General features: G+C 34.1%; 1 protein-coding gene and 2 long non-coding RNA genes across 6 annotated transcripts in view; 2 read left to right on the forward strand and 1 right to left on the reverse strand.

Annotated features, from left to right (window-relative positions):
• The window catches only part of LOC106625610 (uncharacterized), a 73,149-nt gene extending 62,224 nt beyond the window's left edge, over positions 1 to 10,925 (forward strand). For all 4 annotated transcript variants that reach the window (XM_070113113.1, XM_070113114.1, XM_070113112.1 and 1 more), the window contains one exon: positions 1,230 to 10,925. In XM_070113113.1, the coding sequence (XP_069969214.1) occupies positions 5,936 to 7,567 (1,632 nt within the window). In that variant the 5' untranslated portion in view covers positions 1,230 to 5,935 and the 3' untranslated portion in view covers positions 7,568 to 10,925. The remainder of the gene's footprint in view (positions 1 to 1,229) is intronic.
• Positions 10,926 to 17,867: 6,942 nt separating this feature from the next.
• Positions 17,868 to 18,831, reverse strand: LOC138858996 (uncharacterized). The gene is made up of 4 exons (XR_011398038.1): positions 18,740 to 18,831; positions 18,569 to 18,685; positions 18,036 to 18,277; positions 17,868 to 17,958 (listed from the first exon to the last, which is right to left on the reverse strand). It is a non-coding gene; the product is annotated as an uncharacterized lncRNA (long non-coding RNA).
• Positions 18,832 to 20,405: 1,574 nt separating this feature from the next.
• On the forward strand, positions 20,406 to 21,715 carry LOC118680155 (uncharacterized). Its single transcript, XR_011398037.1, has 3 exons — positions 20,406 to 20,667; positions 20,732 to 20,848; positions 21,448 to 21,715. It is a non-coding gene; the product is annotated as an uncharacterized lncRNA (long non-coding RNA).
• Positions 21,716 to 25,674: the final 3,959 nt, after the last annotated feature.

Raw genomic sequence — 25,674 nt, forward strand, 5'->3', positions numbered from 1 at the left:
ACCTAAAACTAATCGAGTTAGATATAGCGTTATTTATATATAAATGATCAGGATGAACAGACGAGTTGAAATCCGTGTGACTGTCTGTCCGTCCGTCCGTCTGTGCAAGCTGTAACTTGAGTAAAAATTGAGAATTCTTTATGAAACATGACATGTGTCTTGGTACCGTAACACGGTTAGTATGGATGGGCGTAATCGGACCACTGCCACGCCCATTAATAAAAAACAAATAAGTTGCCATAACTAAGCTCCACAATAAGACCCAATAACGTTATCTGGTATACGGAATCACATTAGAGAGGGGCATCTGCAGTTTAAAATTTTTTAATAAGTGGGCGTGGTCCTGCCCCTAATAGGTTTAATGTGCATATCGCCTAAACCGCTAAAGATATAATAACAAAATTCACTGAGAACAAATGTTTTTAGCACCTCTACGGACAGTGTGAAGATAAGTGAAATCGGGTGACAAACCCGCCCACTCTCCATATAACGAGACTGGTAAAAACTACTAAAAGCGCGATAAATCAAGCACTATACACGCCATTGATTTAAATTTTATCTCTGACGTTCAAAATGGCGTGGCACCGTCCACTTTTAGGTGAAACCCCATATCTTGGGATCTGCTTAACCGAGTTCAACCAAATTCGGTACATAACATTTTTCTGTTATTTCTATGTTATAGAGCGAAAATGGATTACAACCACGCCTATTTCCCATATCCCACTATTTTAAATTCCATCTGATTCTTTCACTTTCCACTATGCATATCAAGCAACAATGATTATATCGGGGTAAAACTTTGCGAGAATAATGCGTTTAAAGTATGCCACCTTCTAACCAAAAATTATCTAAATCGAACCAAAAGTGTTCAACCGCTAGGTACTGAATATGTGGACCCTAAATGCCTATAGTTGACTTTTTATCGAAAATATCGGTCAATGTGTAAGATATATAATTGAAATTCATATAATAAAATAATCAAATGAAACTCTCGATAATAGTATGTTTTTGTGTCAAAAATGGGTTGAATCGGATCAATACTTCCTTTAATATACAATTTTGCCAACACCTGACGTAATTTCCCTTGCAAGTGGCGAGAGTTTAAAATGTTCGGTTACACCCGAACTTAGAACTTCCTTACTTGTTTTTTACTATTTTAGTTAATGTAGTAAATAAGCGTGTTTGCATAGTTCTAATAAAAATTAACTAAATGACTTCTCTCTTTATAGAATAAACTGGTATTTAATGTACTTTGTCCAGATGTAAGTCACAGCTAAGGAAATAGATACTTAAATATATATTATTATAAGCCGAACATGGAAAACACATGTATAGGAATAAATTGCATTTATGATATAATATATATGTCTACCATATGTTCCTTTTTTAATACAAATTTACATATTATTGTTACAATAATATTCATAAAATATAACCAATATTTTTTTATCCAATATAATACTTTCAATAAAAAACAAAGTAAACTATTTTATATATGTATGAATATAAACGACATTAATGAAAAAAAATTTTTGCAAATAAAAACTTTGAATTGATAAAATGTACTTAATACATAAGTGAATTTGTGTTATTTCCATGTAGAATTATTTATTTTTATTTTTATACTCTCGCAACATGTTGCTACAGAGTATAATAGTTTTATTCACCTAACGGTTGTTTGTATCACCTAAAACTAATCGAGTTAGATATAGGGTTATGTATATATAAATGATCAGGATGAAGAGACGAGTTGAAATCCGGGTGACTGTCTGTCCGTCCGTCCGTCAGTCCGTCCGTGCAAGCTGTAACTTGGGTAAAAATTGAGATATCTTTATGAAACTCGGTACACATGTTTCTTGGTACAGTAAGACGGTTGGTATTGCAGATGGGCGTAATCGGACCACTGCCACGCCCACAAAACGCCATTGATCAAAAACAAATAAATTGTCATAACTAAGCTCCGCAATTAGATACAAGACTGTTATTTGGTACACGAGATCACATTAGGGAGGGGCATCTGCAGTTAAAATTTTTTTTTTAAAGTGGGCGTGGAAGCACATATTTTTAGCACCTCTACGGACAGTGTGAAGATAAGTGAAATCGGGTGACAACCCCGCCCACTCCCCATGTAACGGTACTGTTAAAAACTACGATAAACCAAGCACTAAACACGCCAGAGACCTTAAATTTCATCTCAGGGATGGTATGAGATGACTTTATAGGAACTGCGTTCAAAATTAGACAGTGGGCGTGATACCGCCCACTTTTAGGGGAAAACCCATATCTGGGAATCTTTTCAACCGATTTCAACCAAAGTTGGTACATAACATTCCTTTTATATTTCTATATTATGATGCGAAAATGGGCGAAATCGGATTACAACCACGCCTATTTTCCATATGACACCATTTTAAATTCCACTTGATTCTTTCACTTTCCACTATGCAAATCAAGCAACAATGATTATATCGGCGTAAAACTTTGCGTGAATAATACGTTTAAAGTATGCCACCTTGTGACCAAAAAATCTCTAAATCGAACCAAAACTGTTCAAGTCCCTAGGTACTGAATATGTGGACCCCAGTACCTATAGTTGACTTTTTACCGTAAATATCGGCCATTGTGTAAGATATATAATTGAAATTCATACAATAGAATAAATAAATGAAACTATCGATAATAGTATGTCTTTGTTTCAAAAATGGGTTGGATCGGATCAATAGTTCTTGTAGCCCTCATATATCTAATATAAATATTTTTGAACTTCCGCGTGACTTTATACCGCATATGTGAGTTATCTCAATGAAAATGAGAGAGCGTGTTTTACTCATAACAAGATCAAATCGGGTGACAATTTTCGTTAGCCCCCATGTAACTAATATCAGGATTTTCGAACATTCGTCTGACTTTACTCCATATGATTGGTGATGGTATATGAGGTACCTTAATGAAACAGTGGGAGCATTTTATTAGTCTGTGGCATGTTCGTAGTATGTGGTATTGGAAAAAATTAATAAAATCGGGTTGATACTGCCCTCAAATTCCATATACTACTTATAATGATTTTCGTTATTCTAACCAGTTTTATGCCAAATATGAGTATTAATATTTTTTTTTTATATATAAAATTGCTTCAAAATATGCTCTCGAGTATAGCTGAGCAATGTCAATATTAATATATTTCTCTATCCCCAATATATATATGATTTCCGTCTTTCCACCTGACTTTACACCGTTCCGGTTGATCAACGTGATATTTTAACGAAATTAAGTGGAAAAGATTTCTTAAAAATTATGTGGTTTGACGCTGAATTAGAATGAAATTAGTATATACTAAGTCTAAACCTCACACCTTCATATAATGAATTCCGATTCTCTGGTGACGTTTGCCACCTAAGCTTATAATATTAAATTTAGCCACTTTGGTGGAGTTAATATCACATTCATACTTATGTATATCTCACTTCAAGCAATAAAACTGAGACTAAGTTTATGGCCTTTAATATAAGTCAAGAAGATACCAAATTTGATTGTAATTTAATCACGATATCATTTAATAATGGATGTTTAATTCAACATTTTTTAATATACGGTTTGGAGGAATTTTCTGGTCTTTGATTTTCCCAGCTCACATGTACTACTTATGGTATAATTTTTTTCGTCAATTTGATAATTTAATGAAATTAAATGGACAGTTTTTCTTAAAAATAATGTATATCGCTGCATATGAATGAAATTGGTCTAGACTTTGTTTAAACCTTGTAACCCTAATATACTGATTTCCGCTCCTCTGGTACAACAGCAACCTCATATACCCCACATATTAAATCTAACCCCTTTGGTTTAGTTTATATCACATATACCATGTTTGAGTTAAATAGCTTCTTTTTATAAAAGTTAACATTTCGGAGAAAAAAATAGTATTGACACAAAATAAATCCATGATCAATAACATAAGTTAATAAGATACCAAATAATAATCGAGTAATGAATGTTGAATTCTTTCGCAACATTTTTATACTTTCGCAACTGTTGCAACAGAGTATAGTTTTGTTCACCAAAGAGTTGTTTGCATCACCTAAAGTGATAGATATAGATTTCTATGTACATATATTTCTTCTAATATTTGGTGGTAATCAGTGGTTAGGTATATTTTCTCAGCCATCATGTTGAACTTATTATAAAATATACCAGACTACAATGCTAAAAAAGTTTCTTAGAGTGCTGGACTTTGTATAGAGCAAAAAAATCTTTCTAGAAAGAATTGCATGAAATAAATATTAGTAATGTAGTATCAAAAGGGCTAAAGACCCTTTTTATGTGGTTATAGATAAACTGCGACCCCATCGGTTTACATGCTACACTCTATTATTTCAGTTTTGCGACACATTTGAATATGAAGGTTATGAGGTGAACTGTAAACTCAAGAAAATTACATTTTTACCTAGCGCCGTTGGCAGCTTATGAAAGGTTTAGATATTAAGACAGAAAGAAGAAAATCTACACACCTGCTCTACATCTGTGTATACCATACTTAATTATATGTAAGTTATTGTGAATTTAGCCTTCATGGGTAGACCCTTCAAAATAGGTACCATAGATCCTCCTGTTTTAGAAAGCGTTAAACAAAAGTAATTTACGGAGGGGTTTTCCGAGAACTTAATTTCAATACAATGAAATAAACTACTAATTTCTAAAATATAAATATAACTAAATATTATGTATTATTATGTTAGTGAATAACTAAGTAATTTATAGGTATACAAAAGTACGTAAGCTGTACCAACATGTTGCAAAGTGCTTTATTCAAACTAATTTTAGTGTATTACACAGTACAGTGTATAGTGACGAGCAATAGCATAGCAAGGACTTACAAGGAATTACAGTGAAAGAGAGCAGCCCCTAGGATCCAACTTTTAACACCCGGACGGACTGAATTATATAAGTATTATCTATAGGTACTTTATATATTAATCCATTTATTATTAATTAATTATGCCTAGATTAAGTAGAAAATCTATATTACTAAGTCGTCTTCAGAATAGAAGACGTATGAGAGTTCTTCGTGCAAACTCTTTATATAGAGATAGTGAGCAGTCACAAAATACTGTAAGTCACGCTAATCGTAGATTAGATTCCGATGTACGTCTGTCCGAACAAATTCATCAATACAAATCAACATAGAACCAGGCGGGAAAATCTCGAGGTACCGTCTTTTGAACAAAGTTTACTGTTTAACATAGGGCAAGACGTCTAAATCCCCAAATCTGCTCTTAAGAGCAAATAAGAAATACTCGAGGTCATAGATCTCGGCGCGAAGATCCCGAGGTTCGATCTGTTGAGCAAGTTGCAAATACTGTTCAGCATAGAACAAGGCGGCAGGATCCCCAAATTCGCTCTGAAGAGCAAATAAGAAATACTCGAGGTCATAGATCAGGGCGTGAAGACCCCAAGGTTCGATCTGTTGAGCAAGTTACAAATACTGTTCAACATAGAACAAGGCGGCAAGATCAGCAAATTCGCTCTGAAGAGCAAATAAGAAATACTCGAGGTCATAGGTCTCGGCGTGAAGACCCCGAGGTTCGATCTGGTGAGCAAATTGCAAATACTGTTCAACATAGAACAAGGCGCAAGATCCTCAAATTCGATCTGAAGAGCAAATAAGAGATACTCGAGGTCATAGGTCTCGGCGTGAAGACCCCGAGGTTCGATCTGTTGAGCAAGTTGCAAATACTGTTCAACATAGAACAAGGCGGCAAGATCCCCAAATTCGCTCTGAAGAGCAAATAAGAAATACTCGAGGTCAATCCTGAGGTACGTTATGATGAAAAATCTAGGAACACTAGGGATCATAGAGAACTTCGCGCAAGAAATCCTGAGTATAGGAATTTAGAGTGATAGAGAAACACACCGTCGACAGCTTAGTAGGAGGGGTATGAGGGAAGAAATTTTGAATCAGAGATGTCTTAGACAAGGTCAAGTTCGTCTTCGTAGAGATAACCCACTCAATAGACAAATTGAAAACCAAAGGCAGTCCCAACGAATCCGATTAACGAGAGAAAATAATGTTATAGAAACTGATAATAGTGGCAATTTAACAGATTTCAAAAACATTTATTTCCAAAATATAAATAAGGGCCCTACTGAAATATGTATTTGCTGCGGCGGCTTATGGTTTTCACACCAAGTTCGCAAATTAAATTTCGAAACTATTGCGCAAGGTGAACCGAATGCTGCATCCGCCCTCTTTTTAATGCAAAAATTTCCTTCAGAAGATGGAAATTACAATTTTTGTGCTACTTGCAAAAATGCGATTGTTAAAAAGAACGTTCGAAAAATATGTTTAGCTAACGGTCTAGACTTTCCTGAAATACCGGATTGTTTGAAAGGTTTAACCCTAATTGAAGAACGTCTCATAATGCCTAGATTGCCTTTTATGACAATCCGTCCGTTAGGATATCAAGGTCAGAGTTTGCTCAAAGGCGCTGTTGTTAATATACCAATTTCTGTTAACAATATTGTGACATCTCTACCAAGGTCCTTTGATGAGGCTCATGTTATACAAATTCACTTAAGAAGGCGTTTGGAATACAATCATGATTACATGATCGATACCATACGCCCCGCAAAGATTATGGAAGCTTTGCCGTTCTTAGTGAATACCCCTTCTCATAATAATCCCTCAGGTAATAATATTCCCACGGGTCTTTTACCTTCAGAGCTAAATCCAGGAGGTCAAGAAACTCTTTTGGACAATATTCCTGTAGAAATCTTGGACTATAACCGTTTAGTCATAGCGCCAGGTGAAGGACAAAGACCAATTGACATAATTCAAGATAATAATTCAGAAGAGTTGTCATTTGAAACAATATACGTTGGGCAGAAGCGTACATGCTCTGAAACGTATAGCAAGATAATACGTTCTGAAATTTGCCGTTTTTACAGAAGAGCGTGTACCATTCCAAAGTTGTTCTATGATTACAAAAAATTAGAACTGCTACAAATTAAGAATAGTACATCCATTTGCCTTAGAAAGTTTTCAGGTCGCAACCGAATTACGGCCCAAAATCTATTAAACGAAAACTTTGTTCAAAACTTGATTCAACACGATGATGGTTACAAGGTCTCCTCACCTGCGCACTGGGAAGCTGAGAAGAAAAAGGCAATCGCTATGATTCGCCAATTTGGGCTTCCAAACTTCTTTATTACTTTATCGGCTGCAGAATCTCAGTGGGTTGAGTTTTTGGTCATCCTCTCTAAAACTGTTGATTCTAAAGATATTTCGGAAGAGGAAGCCAACAGTTTAACAACCCAAGATAGATATCGCTTAATTCGATCAGACACGGTTACTTGTGCTAGATATTTTGACTACCGCTATCGACAAATTCTTAAGCTTTTTAAAGATAACGCCGGCATTTTTGAAGAGCATTTTGTTACAAATTTCTACTTGAGAGTGGAGTTTCAACAGAGAGGTTCAGGATCAACCTTCAAGATCCTCAGACATTCCCTGATGTCATTAGTTTTATTGACAATTATATTTCTACAGATGGTTCGGTTAGCCACTTAGAAAATTATAGAGCAAATCTGAATATCCAATATATACTGGATGCATATGCTTGCTGTTCATATATAATTAATTATATTAACAAGTCTAACAGGGGAATTTCTAGGCTCTTAAATAAAGCTATATCAGAGGTAAATGCTGGAAATTATACTATTAAGCAAAAACTTAAACATATTGGTCACAAATTTATATCAGGCACAGAAATTTCTGCACAAGAAGCAGTATATTGCTGCATTGGGCTCCATCTTTCGGAAGCAAGTAATGCAGAAATATTTATAAATACCTCTCGACCTAAGGAACGTGTTCGAATGGTAAAACCTAGAGCGGAACTTCAGAACCTTCCTTCAGGTTCGACTGAAATATTCGTAGCCGGTATTTTAGACCGTTATGTTCAAAGATCCGATCAGTTAGAAACTCTTTGTTTAGCAGATTTTGCACCTAGGTATAAATATTTTAAATCTAGTAGAAGAGCACAAGATAGTGATCACGAAGAAGAAGAGAGAGAAGACGATAATTTACCAGAAAGCGGGGTTGTCATGCCTCTTAAAGACGGTAGCGGTTTTGTGAAAAAACGTACCAAACCTTGTATTATTCGGTATAGAAGGTTTAACCCAGATTTGGCCAGAGTTGAGTATTTCCGCGAAATGTTAATGTTTTACTATCCTTGGCGGAATGAACAGCAAGATCTCATAGAAAACGATAATGAGCAGACTTGCATATCACATCGTATTATAATTGAGGAAAATCAAAGAAAATATGATGTTTTAGAGCAAAGAGAACTTGAAAATGTTCTAGAAAGTCTTTATAATGAAACAGACTTGGACGAAGGTGCTCAAAATGAACTACCTATCGTGGAAAATGAGTTCAGAGTGTTGGCACTTCCAGAAATAAACCCAAATATAAATTTGCTGGACTTGCATGGCGAAGATTCAACAGATAATGGCACTGAATCTGATTGCAATATTAGACCTATTAAACTACCCCCTTTAATTCCAGTTGAGGAATTATTTTCTTTAGTTCAAAGTCTAAACACTAAGCAAAGAACCTATTTGACACATTTGATGCACCACCTAAAAACCAATCTTCCATTTTATGAGTTCATTGGCGGCGGTGCAGGTGTAGGAAAGAGTCTTTTGATATCTGCAATATATCAAGCTCTTAACCGTCGTTACAATTCTACACCTGGATCCAATCCAAGTTCCTTAAAAGTTCTTCTTTGCGCACCTACGGGTTAAGCAGCATTCGGAATAGGTGGAATGACCCTTCATTCAATATTCTCTTTACCTGTTAATCAGTTGAATAGAGAGTTGAGGCCACTTAGCAATGACACAGTTAATTCATTTTATTACAGACATCGATTTAAAATTAATCATAATTGATGAAATATCGATGGTAGGTGCACGTATGTTTAGCTCTGTTGATGCGAGATTAAAACAAATTTTCAAAACGGACAGCCCTTTCGGTGGTATACCGATCATAGTGTTTGGTGATTTGAAGCAACTTTCACCTGTTGGAGATAGGTGGATATTCTCTCCTAATCCCAATGATGCATACAGCACTTTAGTTGGTTCCCCTTTGTGGGAGTTATTTAAATACTTTGAATTAACAGAGATAATGAGACAACGGGAGGATCAGGCCTTTGCAATTGCATTAAATCATATGGCATCTGGTACTATGACAAATGAGGACATATCACTCATTGAAATCGAGTAATTAATTTCGAAGAAGTTCCCGATGATGCCATACATTTATTTTGGTCCAATGAAGACAAATAATTTTAATGCCCTTAAGCTCAGTCGAATCCCAACAGAAGCTTTCCTTTCAACTGCAAAAGACTCAGTTAAAGGAATTGGTATAAATGAAAATGATAATATTTTGGAAAGAGTTAAACTTTTAAAAACTTCTGAAACGCAGGGACTGCCCTATGAATTGACACTAAAAACCTCCGCCAAATATAATATATGATTACAGTGAACATAAACACGTGTGATGGCTTGGTGAATGGGGCAGCTGGAGAACTTATGCAAATTGATTTCCATTGTTCCTTTCCAAAAATTCTGTGGATTAAATTTTTGGAACCTTCTGTTGGTTTGATAGCACGATCAAAAAAGCCTCATCCTCTAGAAAGTTCTTGGACACCAATTGAAAAAGTTCTAAAATCTTTTCAATATAAAAGAAATGAACAAATTTCAATTGAAAGAAATCAGTTTCCAGTTGTTCCGGCTGAGGGAATAACTATTCATAAAAGTCAGGGTGCCACATATAATAAAGTTGTAGTTCATACTCGACCCAGAATGCCTAGAGCTTCAATATAAGTCGCTTGTAGTCGAGCTACTTCTGCAGAAGGTCTATTCATCATAGGAAATTTTATTCCTCCTAACAAATTTTCTGAATCGGATCCCGTATTTAGGGAACTGAGGGAATTGAACACAAATAAAGCTTTAACAACAAGTTTCAATTTTATGATTTCCCGAACATCAGGACATCCAATTTTATTCCATAATGTTCAGAGTCTTCACGTTCACATTAATGATATAAAAAGCGACTGTTTGATGCTATCTTCAGATATTTTATGTTTTGTAGAAACTTGGAGTTATCCTTGCGAAAGTTTTGATATACCAGGATTTACTCCAATTAACGAGCTGAGGATAGATAGCACGGAAACAACCAACAGACATAAACGGGGCATTATAATATATGCAAAGCATAGCATAGCTTGCTCTATAGAATCAAAGGCTGTAAAGAAAATTTATTCAGACCGCAAAGTTTTAGAAGCGGTTTTGTTTAATTGTTTTAATATTAATATTCTGGTTCTATATAGAAATTCAGCTTTCTCTGTCAGACAATTAATTGTAGAACTTCAGGAAGTCCTTACTTCTGAGTTAGGCAATCAAAATGTGCTAATTGTTGGAGATTTTAACATTTGTTTAATGTCTACAGGGATTATAAGAAATCTGCTCCAAGAAAAAAACTTTAGTTCCCTGCTTGGTGTAGAATATTCAACTACACCTGCCGGTACACAAATTGATTGGGCATTTTCAAACATGGATCCTTCCCGTGTAAATGCAATTACTTTTGAGACAGTACACAGCTATCAGTGTCTCTATTTCGAACTAAAGTCTTCAGACTTAGTGCAATAGTTCTTCATTTTTTTTCCAAATATAATCGAATTGGAATGGTATAGGAATTTTGACAGTAGTTTTTAAGACAATTTTAAGAAAAATATGTAAATAATCTAATTAATAAAATTTAAATTATATATATAATTTGTTATTATATATGATATTATTGTATAAATATATGATATAAATTAAATAGTATAAAGAAAAAAGAAATATAATTTGGATATATGTATAAGAATCTCTACAAAAATTTATGTTTAATATTGTAAATATTATATACAAATTAATATAATAATATAATTTTTAAAGTTGTTAATATTTATTATTTTTAAACTAAACATGTATAATAATATCGATATAATAAATAAAAAATGTTATTCATTGTCCAAAAACGATTTCTTTTCATACTTCTCAATACAGTTGTAATGCATTCTATATAAAATCAATTAGAAGCGTATACAAAAAGCACAAGAACGATTTCTCATAATTTGAGTAAATTTAGTTTACAAATTGCTCTAGTTATTTTCACTGTGAGTGAAAAGTAAATAACTAAGGCAACAGTTCCTACTTCTAATTATTAAAATATATAAAGAAGTCTCAAACGAATATACCATTTAACTTTGCGATAGTATAAAATGTTCGGTTACATCCGAACTTAGCCCTTCCTTACTTGTTTTCAGTTATGTTCATTGTATATCTGAGTATAAGCGGCAGATCAACCGAGTAGTCAATGAATCCTGTGATAGAGACGGAAAAAATACGTAGAGATCAGTGGTCGGAAAAGAGGAGAGAACTGTGTTACCCTAAATTATGAGAATCTCTTTCATCCTTTCATTAAGATTAGGAAAATTATATTAGACCCTAAAAACCTTAACACATGCAATGCTCGTTTGGCTTAGTAACAAGACCAGGCGCAACGGTTTGCCGTTAAATAATAAATCGCAAGAGAGAGGAGAGAGAGAAACATGTCGTTGATACTATAGCAAATAGTAGACAAATTTGTGTTCCTGTGCAGTATAATGCTGCTTCAGCAAGTATCTTCTGGCAAGCTTAGTGCATGCATCCTTATACGTTGGATACTTGCCCATTTATTTTACGTATTGGTGTATGCATTAATTCGTGCAGTTTTCTAAGAGAGGGCTCTACTAGTATTATTTCGCGTTGTGTTCATCTGTGGCTATATTCATTTCAAAGGTACTGTCATTTCACGTCGTTTTCAGTAGATGTCATTTGTTTTAGCGTGAACAACAATTTGTTTCATTCATTTGAAAATGTCGAAATTTGTACCAGATAAAGTGTTTTTGCGGGGAGTTCTTCATCATTACTTTAACATGAAGAAAAGTGCTACCGAAAGCCATCGTATTTTACTGGACGTTTATGGTGACCATGCTTTAGCCGAACGAACGTGCCAAAAGTGGTTTGCACGGTTTAAAAGTGGCAATTTCGACTTACCCGACGGAGAACGACCCGGACAGCCAAAAAAATTTCAAGACGCAGAATTGGAGCCATTGCTCGACGCAGATGCATGCCAGACGCAAGAAGAACTTGCAAAAGTATTAGGAGTTGATCAAGCAACCGTTTCCAGACGATTAAAATCATTAGGATTCATCCAGAAGCTTGGAAATTGGGTGCGTTATGAATTAAAGCCAAGAGACGTCGAACGTCGATTCTACATGTCGGAAATGTTGCTTCAACGCCACCAAAATGTCAAGGTTATGCTATGTATTTGGTGGCACCACAAGGGTGTGCTCTATTATGAGCTATTGAAATCGGGTCAGACGATCAATGCGGACCTCTACCGAAAACAATTGATTCGTTTGAAAAAGACCATCTCGGAAAAACGACCAGACACGAATCAATAACTTTTCATCATGACAACGCTCGGCCACATGTTGCAAGGCCAGTTAAAACTGTGGGTGGGAAGTTCTACCTCACCCGCCTTACAGCTCAGGCATAGCACCTTCCGATTACCACTTGTTCAGATCAATGCAGAATGTCCTCACCGGAGTACGCTTCACTTCAGAACAGGGTATCCGAAATTGGCTCGATTCTTTCTTGACCTCCATGCCGGAGAAGTTCTTTTAGGATGGGATCCACAAACTGCCAAAAAGATGGGCAAACATCGTAGCTTCCGATGGACAATACTTTGAACATTAAATGTATAACAAATTTTTCACAATAAAGTCTCAATTTTCGAAAAATAAACCGCATGAATTAATGCATACAACCAAATGTTAATGGTCTGGTGACATTAACCAACAACAGTCGCGGATAAAAGCATCTAGTCTGCCCTGGATTAATTATATACCATACAATCGACCCAAATTATTTGAGTTGGATAAACCGGAGTATGCATCAACTGGTGTACCTTGCTAGAGGGGTATCCATTTTTTCGATTGATTCAATGTAAAATAGTAAGCTACTTTTAAATAGGAATATTTCTGCAAAGGCACCAAAAACATTTGCACGATTACACAATTCAAAAAATTCGATGAGCGTAGTTTTTAGTGCGTTTATATCACTATCAAGCGCTGTTTCGTTCATGAACGGCTTTGGCCGTTTTCGAGATGCACAAAGAAATAATTTTACATTCGCTATGAGAATGAAATTAACTTGAGTTAATGAGAATAACTCGACTTATTTTTATTCCTACTCCGTTATGTTTGCTAGTTGAGAAGTGACAATGGGAGACACATGGCGGAGATAACTAGTTGGTTGATGGAACTACACTCTATGAAAAAATATTCGTGGCACCGCCCACCTTAAGATTAAAGCCTATATCTAAGAAATTACTCTACCAATTTGCACTAAATTAGGTGCACAACATTATCTAAGCCTTCGTACACAACAACCACGCCTACTTCCGATATAACACAATTTTAAATTTTATACGATTCTTTAACTTTACAGTATTTACACTTGTGGCAGAAATAATGGAAACGAACCCATTGACTTATTTCAAAATCTAAAAAAAATTAATTAACAAAGCCCTACAATGTACATACCTGTTTTGCCGGCATTTTAGTATTAGTTGAATGCAACTGCAATCCAATCAACTCGCAATCAATAAACCCAAAGAGATTCATATTGTTTTAGTATATAATATATTATCCTAGTATATTATACATAAGATATTATATTGTAAAACTTTTAACATAACCATACTTACCAAATTGGTTTTTCACCATAAACTTTTCATATATGTATGTACATATAAACTCTTTGTAAAATTATTATCATTTATGTTCTATCACAATGGTCTTCGGTTGATTCTTTCCTGTTTTAAAAAGAGTTTAATTTAATAAACATTTATGAAAATTTTCAATAAAGAAAAAGTCACAACTTACCGGACGCTCTTCAAATTTTTCTTTAAATGGCAGATTCAATGGCTGCAATTTTTAACAAATTCATTGTCTATGTGTACATCTCTTTTTATACATTCAACTGTCAAGTTTCATAGATGTTGCTCTTCTAACAACATATTTTTTTCATTTAAGAACAAAAAGTTAGATCTGGTTATGTAGTGCTGTAAGACGTAAAACTTTACGAGCGTAGTAGTGAATTGGTTATATCGGTCTTGTAAAGAGGTTTGAACCACTAGTAACTATGTATGACACGATATTTTTTTTTCGCCGGAGGTTGAGAAAAATGCCTTCCGCATTGTTATACAGGTTACTAAAAAACTCTCCTCTAGGGAACCGTCGCCCACCCTGGAACCGCTTTCGCATTACTTCAGGGTGGCGTTCCATATTTCTCGTCTTAAGATTTACATGTAATGACAAGGACCTGCGTCCAGGTCCCGTTTTTTAATCCGTAGTACGTTTTCTATATAATTTTTAACGTTCTTCCAGTTTTCCTCGTTTTGAAGCATGATAGTATGATGTTATCCGCTGCGTTTGCCAGCGTGTGCATTTAAAAAATGTGTGTTCAGCGTCGTCCTCGATCGCGTCGTTGTATATACAGAACGGCTCTTCGACTTTTCCCATTTTACCTCACCATGTTTCCTGTTAGACCATTATTTTATGTTTCGGGTTAACCTGGCCGTCCATCTGCCGTGGCGTCCTTACTCCCAGCGAACTTGCCATTGTTCCAAGGTGTCGGTCTTTATTTCCTCTTTTGTAGCGGCAGCATCTGTTCCTTGTTTCTTCAACGTCCACATTTTCTTTCGTCCAAATGCTAATAAGTCGATGGGCGTGTGTCCGCTTATTACATATACAGCTTCGCCCGAGACTGTCCGATACGCCGACACTTTTTCGAGGGATTCGTAGAGCAAGACATTTACTGTTGTCGATATCAAAAGTTTCCGTTTTTCCTGTCTCGGTCCTCCGATATCAGACGTCAGCCTGCTCAATTGACTAGTTATTATGGACGCTTTTTCCGCAGCGTGTTGAATTTGTGTCCAGTAGGTAAGCCTGGAGTCTATTCTTACCCAGATAGTTGACAACCATTTGTGTTCTTAATGTTTCTGTTGTTGTCTTCATGTTTATTATAGATATCTTCGGTGTCTCTCGCAGTGATTATCGCGGTGATGTCGTCTGGGTAGCCAACTAGATAAGTATCGTCGGGCATATCGAGGCTTAATATGCCGTCGTAACTAACGTTCCAGAGGTCTGGGCCGAGGATTGATCCCTGCGCAGCTCCGCACGTGTCCTTCAAGTGTCGTGGTCCTTCAGAAGTTTTATACAGCAAAACCCTGTCTTTCAAATAGCTCCTCACCATTATGCTGAGATATGTGGGTATTTTAAAGGTTTCCTCTAATGCTTCAATCATGTTTTCCCATCCAGCGCTGTGGAAGGCGTTCCGAACGTCAGGGGTGGCGAGTAAAACGACTCATCTGAGTTTGTTGCATCGTTGTTTTCATTTGTAATAGAGTTAAGACCACAATGCGTTGGAAATTATTTTTGTAAATTATTCCCCTTTTTATGTGTCACTGAAAATCGTACAGCTGACTGATGATTTGAGAAATTCGGGTATTCCCCGAAACAAAAGTAAGAAATTGGAAAGTATTGATATAAATCGGTTTATATCTTGTATTCGAATGGTCTTTGAAGTAAAATTTTTATAAAATATATACAGACTTTGGAAAAATGAAAAAAACGACTATTGATATACGCGATATGGTGATTAATCATTATAATAACGGTAAATGGTATGGAGAAAGCACCATAATAATAAATCGGAGTCGAAGTACTGTTCAGTATATTATTGCAAGATATAAAAATGGAAATCGGGTGGCAAATAAGGCAAAAAAGTAGAAGCTGACTGCGACTGACGAACGATGGATCATAAGGAAAGTTAAGGAGAATCCAACCATTTCCGTCCCTAATTGCCACAGACCTTAAATTTTATTTTAAAAAAATTAAGTAAGTTATTCAACTATTCAGAGAGTGCTTAGAAAAAATTATTTCCACGATAGAGTGGCCTTTAATTAACGAGCGGAACGGAAAGATTCGTCTTGAATTTGCAAATACCTATCTTAAGCAGTATGCTGACTTCTGGAATGATGTTTTATTCATGGATGAGTCTAAATTTACAATACAGCGATGGATCCGAAAAATATGCAACCGATGGTCCAGCATGGCAGAGGTGAGCTCTGCCAATTTGTAACATTTCAATTCAAAAACGCGCTCCAAAGTGAATGGAGGAATATATCCTCATATTATTTTAAAAAGTTGGTTGATTGAATGCCCAAACGTGTTCAAGCTGCTGAAACTAACAGAGGTTTTCCTCAGTATTGAAATTCATTTTTTTGTATAATTTTTTTCCATTGAAAGTAAAAAAATACTCCCTGTGCAATTTTTACTGGCCGAATATTACTTAGCTAAGGGAATTTAAATTAACTGTTATTTGTTATTACTATTTTAAAGTTTTGTGAATGAATGAATTTTAGATCATTCATGCTAAGTAGTCTATTAAATTGGAACTATTTGAAGTTTTGGAACTGGACTATAAAGTACTTAAAAAGTGTGCCCTTACGATTTTCAATGACACTCACTGTACATTTTTGACAGCGGTTTCTGGAGTTTCATATCATTGCATCAGTTTTAGAGAAAAGTCTCGCAAGGAACAGACGACCCAACAAGGATAAGTATATACGTGCTTGCTTATACAACTGAGGAAATGTAGTACGAATATATTCCCATTCCTCTAACCGATTGCTTTTCAAAATAGAAATGGGTGAAGACAGATAAATTGCCACATGGTCTCCCGAGCATTGGGAATTTTTCCGTCACTTCAGATTCGCTGGATAATTTTAATGTATCCTTTTTAATGAGATTTCGCAGTTTTAATATAGCTTGACCGCATGCAATCGAATCTCGAAAATTTATATTTTTGAACCTGGTATCTTTAAAGCTGCATGTGAGTTGTATTCAATTTGACCGAATTTGCGATTCAGCTCAGTTCGTAAAATTACTACAACACTTCTTATTTCTGCATAAGGCGATGTAAATTTACGAAGAGTTGTGCTTAAACATTTTATCATTGATATAATTTTAGATAAAGTTAAATATTTGCCTTTGCGAGAGTATAAAATGTTTGGTTACATCCGAACTTAGCCCTTCCTTACTTCTTTTTAATTCAAAATTTCCACAACGGTGTATATGCTGCACAACTAGGCAATCGTATCTGCCGTTGCGGTTAGTGTGTATTTATTAAATGGCCCTCCACCAGTTGCTCTAGCTTCGGGAGTGTTGTGGGTAACTTTTTTCCTGAAGAAAGCCTTCCAATCCATCCAAACCTTATGAAATGTTAGCTAAGAAAACTTCTTTAGAATAGAGAAATTTTTATTTTTTACCTTTTTAAAAGTACATTAAGCTCTTTAACCAATTCTTTCCAGAGCGCATCGACTTTAGTTTGGTCACTCTTCACAATGTCTCTATGAGCTTCCATGAACCGAATATTAATTGCGTCCTGCCCAACGTTCTAACGAGCATAATGTGTAAATCCCACAATAAGTAAAACAAATCATCAAAACCAAATGTAGCATTGACCAGTAGCTAAATGAAGTATATTGAATACCGTGACATTGAAAATTTTATGTATAATGGAATTTAAAATTTAAATTTATACAATAAATTTAATTAAATATTATTTTACGTTTAATGGTAATACGAGAGCATATTTTAAAATTGCATTGGCGCTATCATGTATGGATGTTTTAGATACTATAGATTTTGTTGACTCTCTTTCTTCAAGAATCACTTCTGGATCAAATCCGGTGTAACGACTTTTCTTAAGCTCTTTATGTACCACTTTTATTTGCTCATTAATCTGTATGTAAATATTTTAATTATTCATTCATTAAATAATTGTTAAAAGGCGCTAAATTTATCTATTAAATTTCTTACAGTTTGATAATCAAAGGTAAGTTGTAATCTGTAATCACTACTCCCAACAAAAGTCAAATTGTGATAAGTCACAAATTGAGTTACAAAATACAAATCTGACACAGAGGGTCAGTGGAATGAGGCAAGCGTGGTTATAAAGGTTGTGAAAAATTGACATGACCTCGCCCTCTAATAGTGTTAATGCGTATCAAAGCTTCGAACACCAAACTCGGCGAGAACATTTTGTTTCTATTCACGGTGCACTGTGAAAATGAAGAAAATCGGGGGATAATAACTTTTACCTTTCACTAACTGTAATGTCCGAAACACTAAAAGTGTATATGTATATGCTGCAAAGTTATGATACAGAAGCATTTCATGTAAATACATATATAAAATTTATTCGGTGCCCAAATTCTGTGATTAAAAGTTCGTTCAGAACCTATTGTTGACTTCATGTTGTACAATATTTATGTAAAATATATTAAAATTTAATTTTATATCATAACATTAAATGAATGTGCTTAGCATCCCCTAACAATAATATCACTCACCATTATCGTCAAACGAGGCGCATTCCCACAACTGAATAAATTGGCAATAAATTGAGGAACATTTTCTGTTTTTTCATTTATGGCCTCATGAATGAGTACTCGTATTATAGCTCGGATCTAAAAATATAGAAATTCATCTTTAAATAAACATACATATTTACTTCTTCTAACATATGCACACTTCCGGATGGTTACACAAATATGCCGAGTTTCCTTGACGCAGTTGCCTTTTTATCTGTTGCACGGTTCTATAATGATTTATTGATTTGGTATCCCAATTACTCTTATAACTCATTTTGGTTTATTAATACATCGACAATTATTAAAAGTTTCGAAATTAAATGATCATGTTTGAACAAGTTTTCACTGAAAAAACAATTTACTTATAAAGAAAAGAACTATAATTCTTTCACAGATGAATTTATTTAAGGTTGTAACAATACAAAAAATATTGCACCTATAAAATATATGGCAGCTGTGAGAAGTACAAAAATATGATTTATAAATTTGAATTTAAATTTTGACTGCCTTATAAGTTTTTTATAATCGTAGATCAAAACAAGTAAGGTTAGGCTAAGTTGGGTAAACCGAAAATTTTATACTCTCGCATGTTTCAACGATCAAAGGCTGGGAAATACTTTTAGGTGTTGGCTAAACATTCTATTAAAAAAATGTTACGTAAAAAATGAACAGGCACTATTCGAAGAAGCCAAAAGGACTACAATCAAATTTGGTATCTTATGAACTACATATTGCTTGTCCGAAATATTTATATTATAATCAAGTTAATTATCTCAAATGAGATATATGTGATATATACTCAATCAAATGGACTAAATTTTAGATATGGATTAGGAGGATCGTAAATCAATAGGGATATGAAGTTTAGACCAAGATCTAGATAATTTTTTGATCGATTTCACATATTCAATAAAAGATTATCTGCCATCATGTTGTTGAAAACGCAAGGCTTGGAAGTTGACATAAAGAATGTGAACAAAATAATGTAAACTTACTGTATTTTGCATAACATTTGCAACAAAAGATTTGATAAAAATAATTAGTGTTGGATTCGGCAAATAGAGCGGAAGCAGCAGCCCCAAGGATGCACAACAGTAGAATTGTTATAGGAAATGTGTTGGCCATTTTGTACCAGTTAATGATAATAGATATGTACATATGTAAATGGTGTATATAAATATAAAATGTTTATTTATTTATAAGCGCAGAAAGTAAAGTGCTGTTTTCTTTAAGTGATTTTATAAATCTTCCCCATTTTCTAAGAATTTATTCAAATACTTTTAAGCTCTTTTTCAATCTTTGCGCAAATATTCTTGCAGTTTTGAAGATTGAATATGTGAAATCGATCAAAAAATTATCTAGATCTTGGTCTAAACTTCATATCCCTATTGATTTACGATCCTCCTAATCCATATCTAAAATTTAGTCCATTTGATTGAGTATATATCACATATATCTCATTTGAGATAATTAACTTGATTATAATATAAATATTTCGGACAAGCAATATGTAGTTCATAAGATACCAAATTTGATTGTAGTCCTTTTGGCTTCTTCGAATAGTGCCTGTTCATTTTTTACGTAACATTTTTTTAATAGAATGTTTAGCCAACACCTAAAAGTATTTCCCAGCCTTTGATCGTTGAAACATGCGAGAGTATAAAATTTTCGGTTTACCCAACTTAGCCTAACCTTACTTGTTTTGATCTACGATTATAAAAAACTTATAAGGCAGTCAAAATTTAAATTCAAATTTATAAATCATATTTTTGTACTTCTCACAGCTGCCATATATTTTATAGGTGCAATATTTTTTGTATTGTTACAACCTTAAATAAATTCATCTGTGAAAGAATTATAGTTCTTTTCTTTATAAGTAAATTGTTTTTTCAGTGAAAACTTGTTCAAACATGATCATTTAATTTCAAAACTTTTAATAATTGTCGATGTATTAATAAACCAAAATGAGTTATAAGAGTAATTGGGATACCAAATCAATAAATCATTATAGAACCGTGCAACAGATAAAAAGGCAACTGCGTCAAGGAAACTCGGCATATTTGTGTAACCATCCGGAAGTGTGCATATGTTAGAAGAAGTAAATATGTATGTTTATTTAAAGATGAATTTCTATATTTTTAGATCCGAGCTATAATACGAGTACTCATTCATGAGGCCATAAATGAAAAAACAGAAAATGTTCCTCAATTTATTGCCAATTTATTCAGTTGTGGGAATGCGCCTCGTTTGACGATAATGGTGAGTGATATTATTGTTAGGGGATGCTAAGCACATTCATTTAAAGTTATGATATAAAATTAAATTTTAATATATTTTACATAAATATTGTACAACAACATGAAGTCAACAATAGGTTCTGAACGAACTTTTAATCACAGAATTTTGGCACCGAATAAATTTTATATATGTATTTACATGAAATGCTTCTGTATCATAACTTTGCAGCATATACATATACACTTTTAGTGTTTCGGACATTACAGTTAGTGAGTCATATACACTTTTAGTGTTTCGGACATTACAGTTAGTGAAAGGTAAAAGTTATTATCCCCCGATTTTCTTCATTTTCACAGTGCACCGTGAATAGAAACAAAATTTTGAATTTTTCAATTTTTCACAACCTTTATAACCACGCTTGCCTCTTTCCACTGACCCTCTGTGTCAGATTTGTATTTCGTAACTCAATTTGTGACTTATCACAATTTGACTTTTGTTGGGAGTAGTGATTACAGATTACAACTTACCTTTGATTATCAAACTGTAAGAAATTTAATAGATAAATTTAGCGCCTTTTAACAATTATTTAATGAATGAATAATTAAAATATTTACATACAGATTAATGAGCAAATAAAAGTGGTACATAAAGAGCTTAAGAAAAGTCGTTACACCTGATTTGATCCAGAAGTGATTCTTGAAGAAAGAGAGTCAACAAAATCTATAGTATCTAAAACATCCATACATGATAGCGCCAATGCAATTTTAAAATATGCTCTCGTATTACCATTAAACGTAAAATAATATTTAATTAAATTTATTGTATAAATTTAAATTTTAAATTCCATTATACATAAAATTTTCAATGTCACGGTATTCAATATACTTCATTTAGCTACTGGTCAATGCTACATTTGGTTTTGATGATTTGTTTTACTTATTGTGGGATTTACACATTATGCTCGGTAGAACGTTGGGCAGGACGCAATTAATATTCGGTTCATGGAAGCTCATAGAGACATTGTGAAGAGTGACCAAACTAAAGTCGATGCGCTCTGGAAAGAATTGGTTAAAGAGCTTAATGTACTTTTAAAAAGGTAAAAAACAAAAATTTCGCTATTCTAAAGAAGTTTTCTTAGCTAACATTTCATAAGGTTTGGATGGATTGGAAGGCTTTCTTCAGGAAAAAAGTTACCCACAACACTCCCGAAGCTAGAGCAACTGGTGGAGGGCCATCTAATAAATACACACTAACCGCAACGGCAGATACGATTGCCTAGTTGTGCGGCATATACACCGTTGTGGAAATTTTGAATTAAAAAGAAGTAAGGAAGGGCTAAGTTCGGATGTAACCAAACATTTTATACTCTCGCAAAGGCAAATATTTAACTTTATCTAAAATTATATCAATGATAAAATGTTTAAGCACAACTCTTCGTAAATTTACATCGCCTTATGCAGAAATAAGAAGTGTTGTAGTAATTTTACGAACTGAGCTGAATCGCAAATTCGGTCAAATTGAATACAACTCACATGCAGCTTTAAACACTCTCCTGGATACCAGGTTCAAAAATATAAATTTTCAAGATTCGCTTGCATGTGGTCAAGCTATATTAAAACTGCGAAATCTCATTAAAAAGGATACATTAAAATTATCCAGCGAATCTGAAGTGACGGAAAAATTCCCAATGCTCGGGAGACCATGTGGCAATTTATCTGTCTTCACCCATTTCTATTTTGAAAAGCAATCGGTTAGAGGAATGGGAATATATTCGTACTACATTTCCTCAGTTGTATAAGCAAGCACGTATATACTTATCCTTGTTGGGTCGTCTGTTCCTTGCGAGACTTTTCTCTAAAACTGATGCAATGATATGAAACTCCAGAAACCGCTGTCAAAAATGTACAGTGAGTGTCATTGAAAATCGTAAGGGCACACTTTTTAAGTACTTTATAGTCCAATTCCAAACTTCAAATAATTCCAATTTAATAGACTACTTAGCATGATATAAAATCTAAAATTCATTCATTCACAAAACTTTAAAATAGTAATAACAAATAACAGTTAATTTAAAATCCCTTAGCTAAGTAATATTCGGCCAGTAAAAATTGCACAGGGAGTATTTTTTTACTTTCAATGGAAAAAAATTATACAAAAAAATGAATTTCAATACTGAGGAAAACCTCTGTTAGTTTCAGCAGCTTGAACACGTTTGGGCATTTAATCAACCAACTTTTTAAAATAACTTTGGAGCGCGTTTTTGAATTGAAATGTTACAAATTGGCAGAGCTCAAATTTTTTGGTCCCAATGATTCCATACATGCTCAATGATGTGAAATCTAGGGACTGGGATGGAGTTTTCAACATTTTCGGGCAATTGTAGAGGGCCCACATTCGTGTAGAATATGCTGTATGCTTTGGGTTGTTGTCATCGTACAACTTAATACCCATTTTTTCAGCGCTCTGCTTGGAATTATATTCAGATATTTCCACTGATCCATACAACCATCGATGAACACCAAATTTCCCACACCAAGGGCAGACATGCACCCCCATACCATGACTGAACCTCTGCCATGCTGGACCATCGGTTGCATATTTTTCGGATCCATCGCTGTATTGTAAATTTAGACTCATCCATGAATAAAACATCATTCCAGAAGTCAGCATACTGCTTAAGATAGGTATTTGCAAATTCAAGACGAATCTTTCCGTTCCGCTCGTTAATTAAAGGCTTGTTACGTGCCACTCTATCGTGGAAATAATTTTTTCTAAGCACTCTCTGAATAGTTGAATAACTTACTTCATTTTTTTAAATAAAATTTAAGGTCTGTGGCAATTTAGGAACGGAAATGGTTGGGTCTCCTTAAATTCCCTTATGATCCATCGTTCGTCAGTCGCAGTCAGCTTCTACTTTTCTACGCCACGGCAGATGAACGGCCAGGCTAATCCGAAACATAAAAGAATGGTCTAAGAGGAATCATGGTGAGGTGGATTTTTACACTACTCAAATGATATCCGGGCATGGATAATTTGGGAAGTATCTATATAAAATGGGAAAAGTCGAAGAGCCGTCCTGTATATACAACGTCTTTTGTAATTTAAAATATCCTTCAAATTGTATAAGAAAACTCAATTCAATAACTTTAATAGCATATTTTCCTAGAATAATAATATTATAAAATAATTAGAATATTTCCGGAAAATATGGTCATAGGTATGTTTAGGTTTATTGAATATTCCCTTATTAATGCATATTTACACATATATGAAAGTCACACATCATTCATAATTACACGCTGATGCTTGCTTCTCCTTGCCCCGCACAAACAAATACTTCACTTTTTGTTTTATGCGAAAAGCAAGTAGAACGATCGCAGGCAAGGAGGGGTCAGTTTTTAAAAACGTTTGTAGTATGAATTTATGTGTACTGTATTTATATTTTTATGTAAGTATGATAATATTATGTCAATAAGCCCTATGATATCAGTATTTCTCTATACAAATTAAGCAATATAATGATCTGGCCATGCCATGGAATTAACGGCGAGTTCGCGCGGAGACCGGGCGGAGCAAGGAATTGAGTTCTAACAAAAGGAGTTGACAAAATTTGTTTGAATAGACAATGTCGGTCGGCTATGTTGTCAAGTTTGTCGTTTTGCAGTGCTTTGCTATTGAAAATTGAATTATTTTAAATACTACGATTACCGATTAGGCTACTGTTATTTCTATCTATTATCTACATCTACGTATATATCTATCATTTGTTTTTGTTAATAGGCAAATGCCAGAGAACATCTGCACATACATACATTTGCCGTTCCCTTATGAGGTGGTGAAAATTTGCTTGGCTCCTTCTTAGAGTGGTGTAGTTTGTTGAGTTCGCTTATAAAGAAGGTAAGGGTGTAATGTTATTTTTGAACTTGTGCATTTTCGATTTTCCCTTTTAATAATTTACATTTTAGTACAGTTAACATTTGTGCCTTCTCTATTCATTAACATTCTCTGACATAATCTTTGCTTGAAAATTGGTTTACCTATTATTTATTATTCAGCGTAATTTCAAACCACCTCATTTATGCCACGTAACACGTTTAGTAATCAAAAAGATTAGAAATATTATTGTAGCAACCAATTCGACTGAAAAAATTAATGGAGAAATTGTCCCATTGCCGCGTTGTGCAATGATACTGTTAAAATGTACGTTACGAATAGGACTGAATTAAATTAAATTTGTAAATGTTTTTAATAAAAATGTTAAATATTATTGTTGAAAATTAAGAATGATCTATCCTCTTTCATTATCTCAAATGTTATAAACTAAAAACTTTGAAAATTACTCATCAATCATTTTAAAATTTGGAGGTAATCAGGCCGGTTCTGGAATCCGAGTGAAAATGAAAATTAAATGAATATAAAACCGAGTGAATTTGGTTTTGGTGTTCTGAAATACGAGCAATTTGTTAATTTTTGATCTCGTTTTTATCCCATCTTACAAATGAATAAAAGCTTTCAAATTATTCAAAAAATAAAATAGATCAAAATAATAATAACAAGTAAGGATCAGCTAAGTTCGAGTGGAACCGAACATTTTATACTCGTGCAACTAGCAAGTATCAAAGCAAGGAAAATTTATATTAAAAAATGTTACGAAACAATTCAACATTCATTTTTCGGCGACATCGTCTATGGATTACAATCAAATTTGTATTTTATTAAATTATATTATATTTTACTTCATTAAAAAATGTTAGGAAACAATTCAACATTCATTTTTCGGCGACATCGTCTATGGATTACAATCAAATTTGTATTTTATTAAATTATATTATATTTTACTTCGCGTC

The sequence above is a fragment of the Bactrocera oleae genome, chromosome 2 (genome assembly GCF_042242935.1).
Source record: "Bactrocera oleae isolate idBacOlea1 chromosome 2, idBacOlea1, whole genome shotgun sequence".
Lineage (NCBI taxonomy): Eukaryota > Metazoa > Arthropoda > Insecta > Diptera > Tephritidae > Bactrocera > Bactrocera oleae.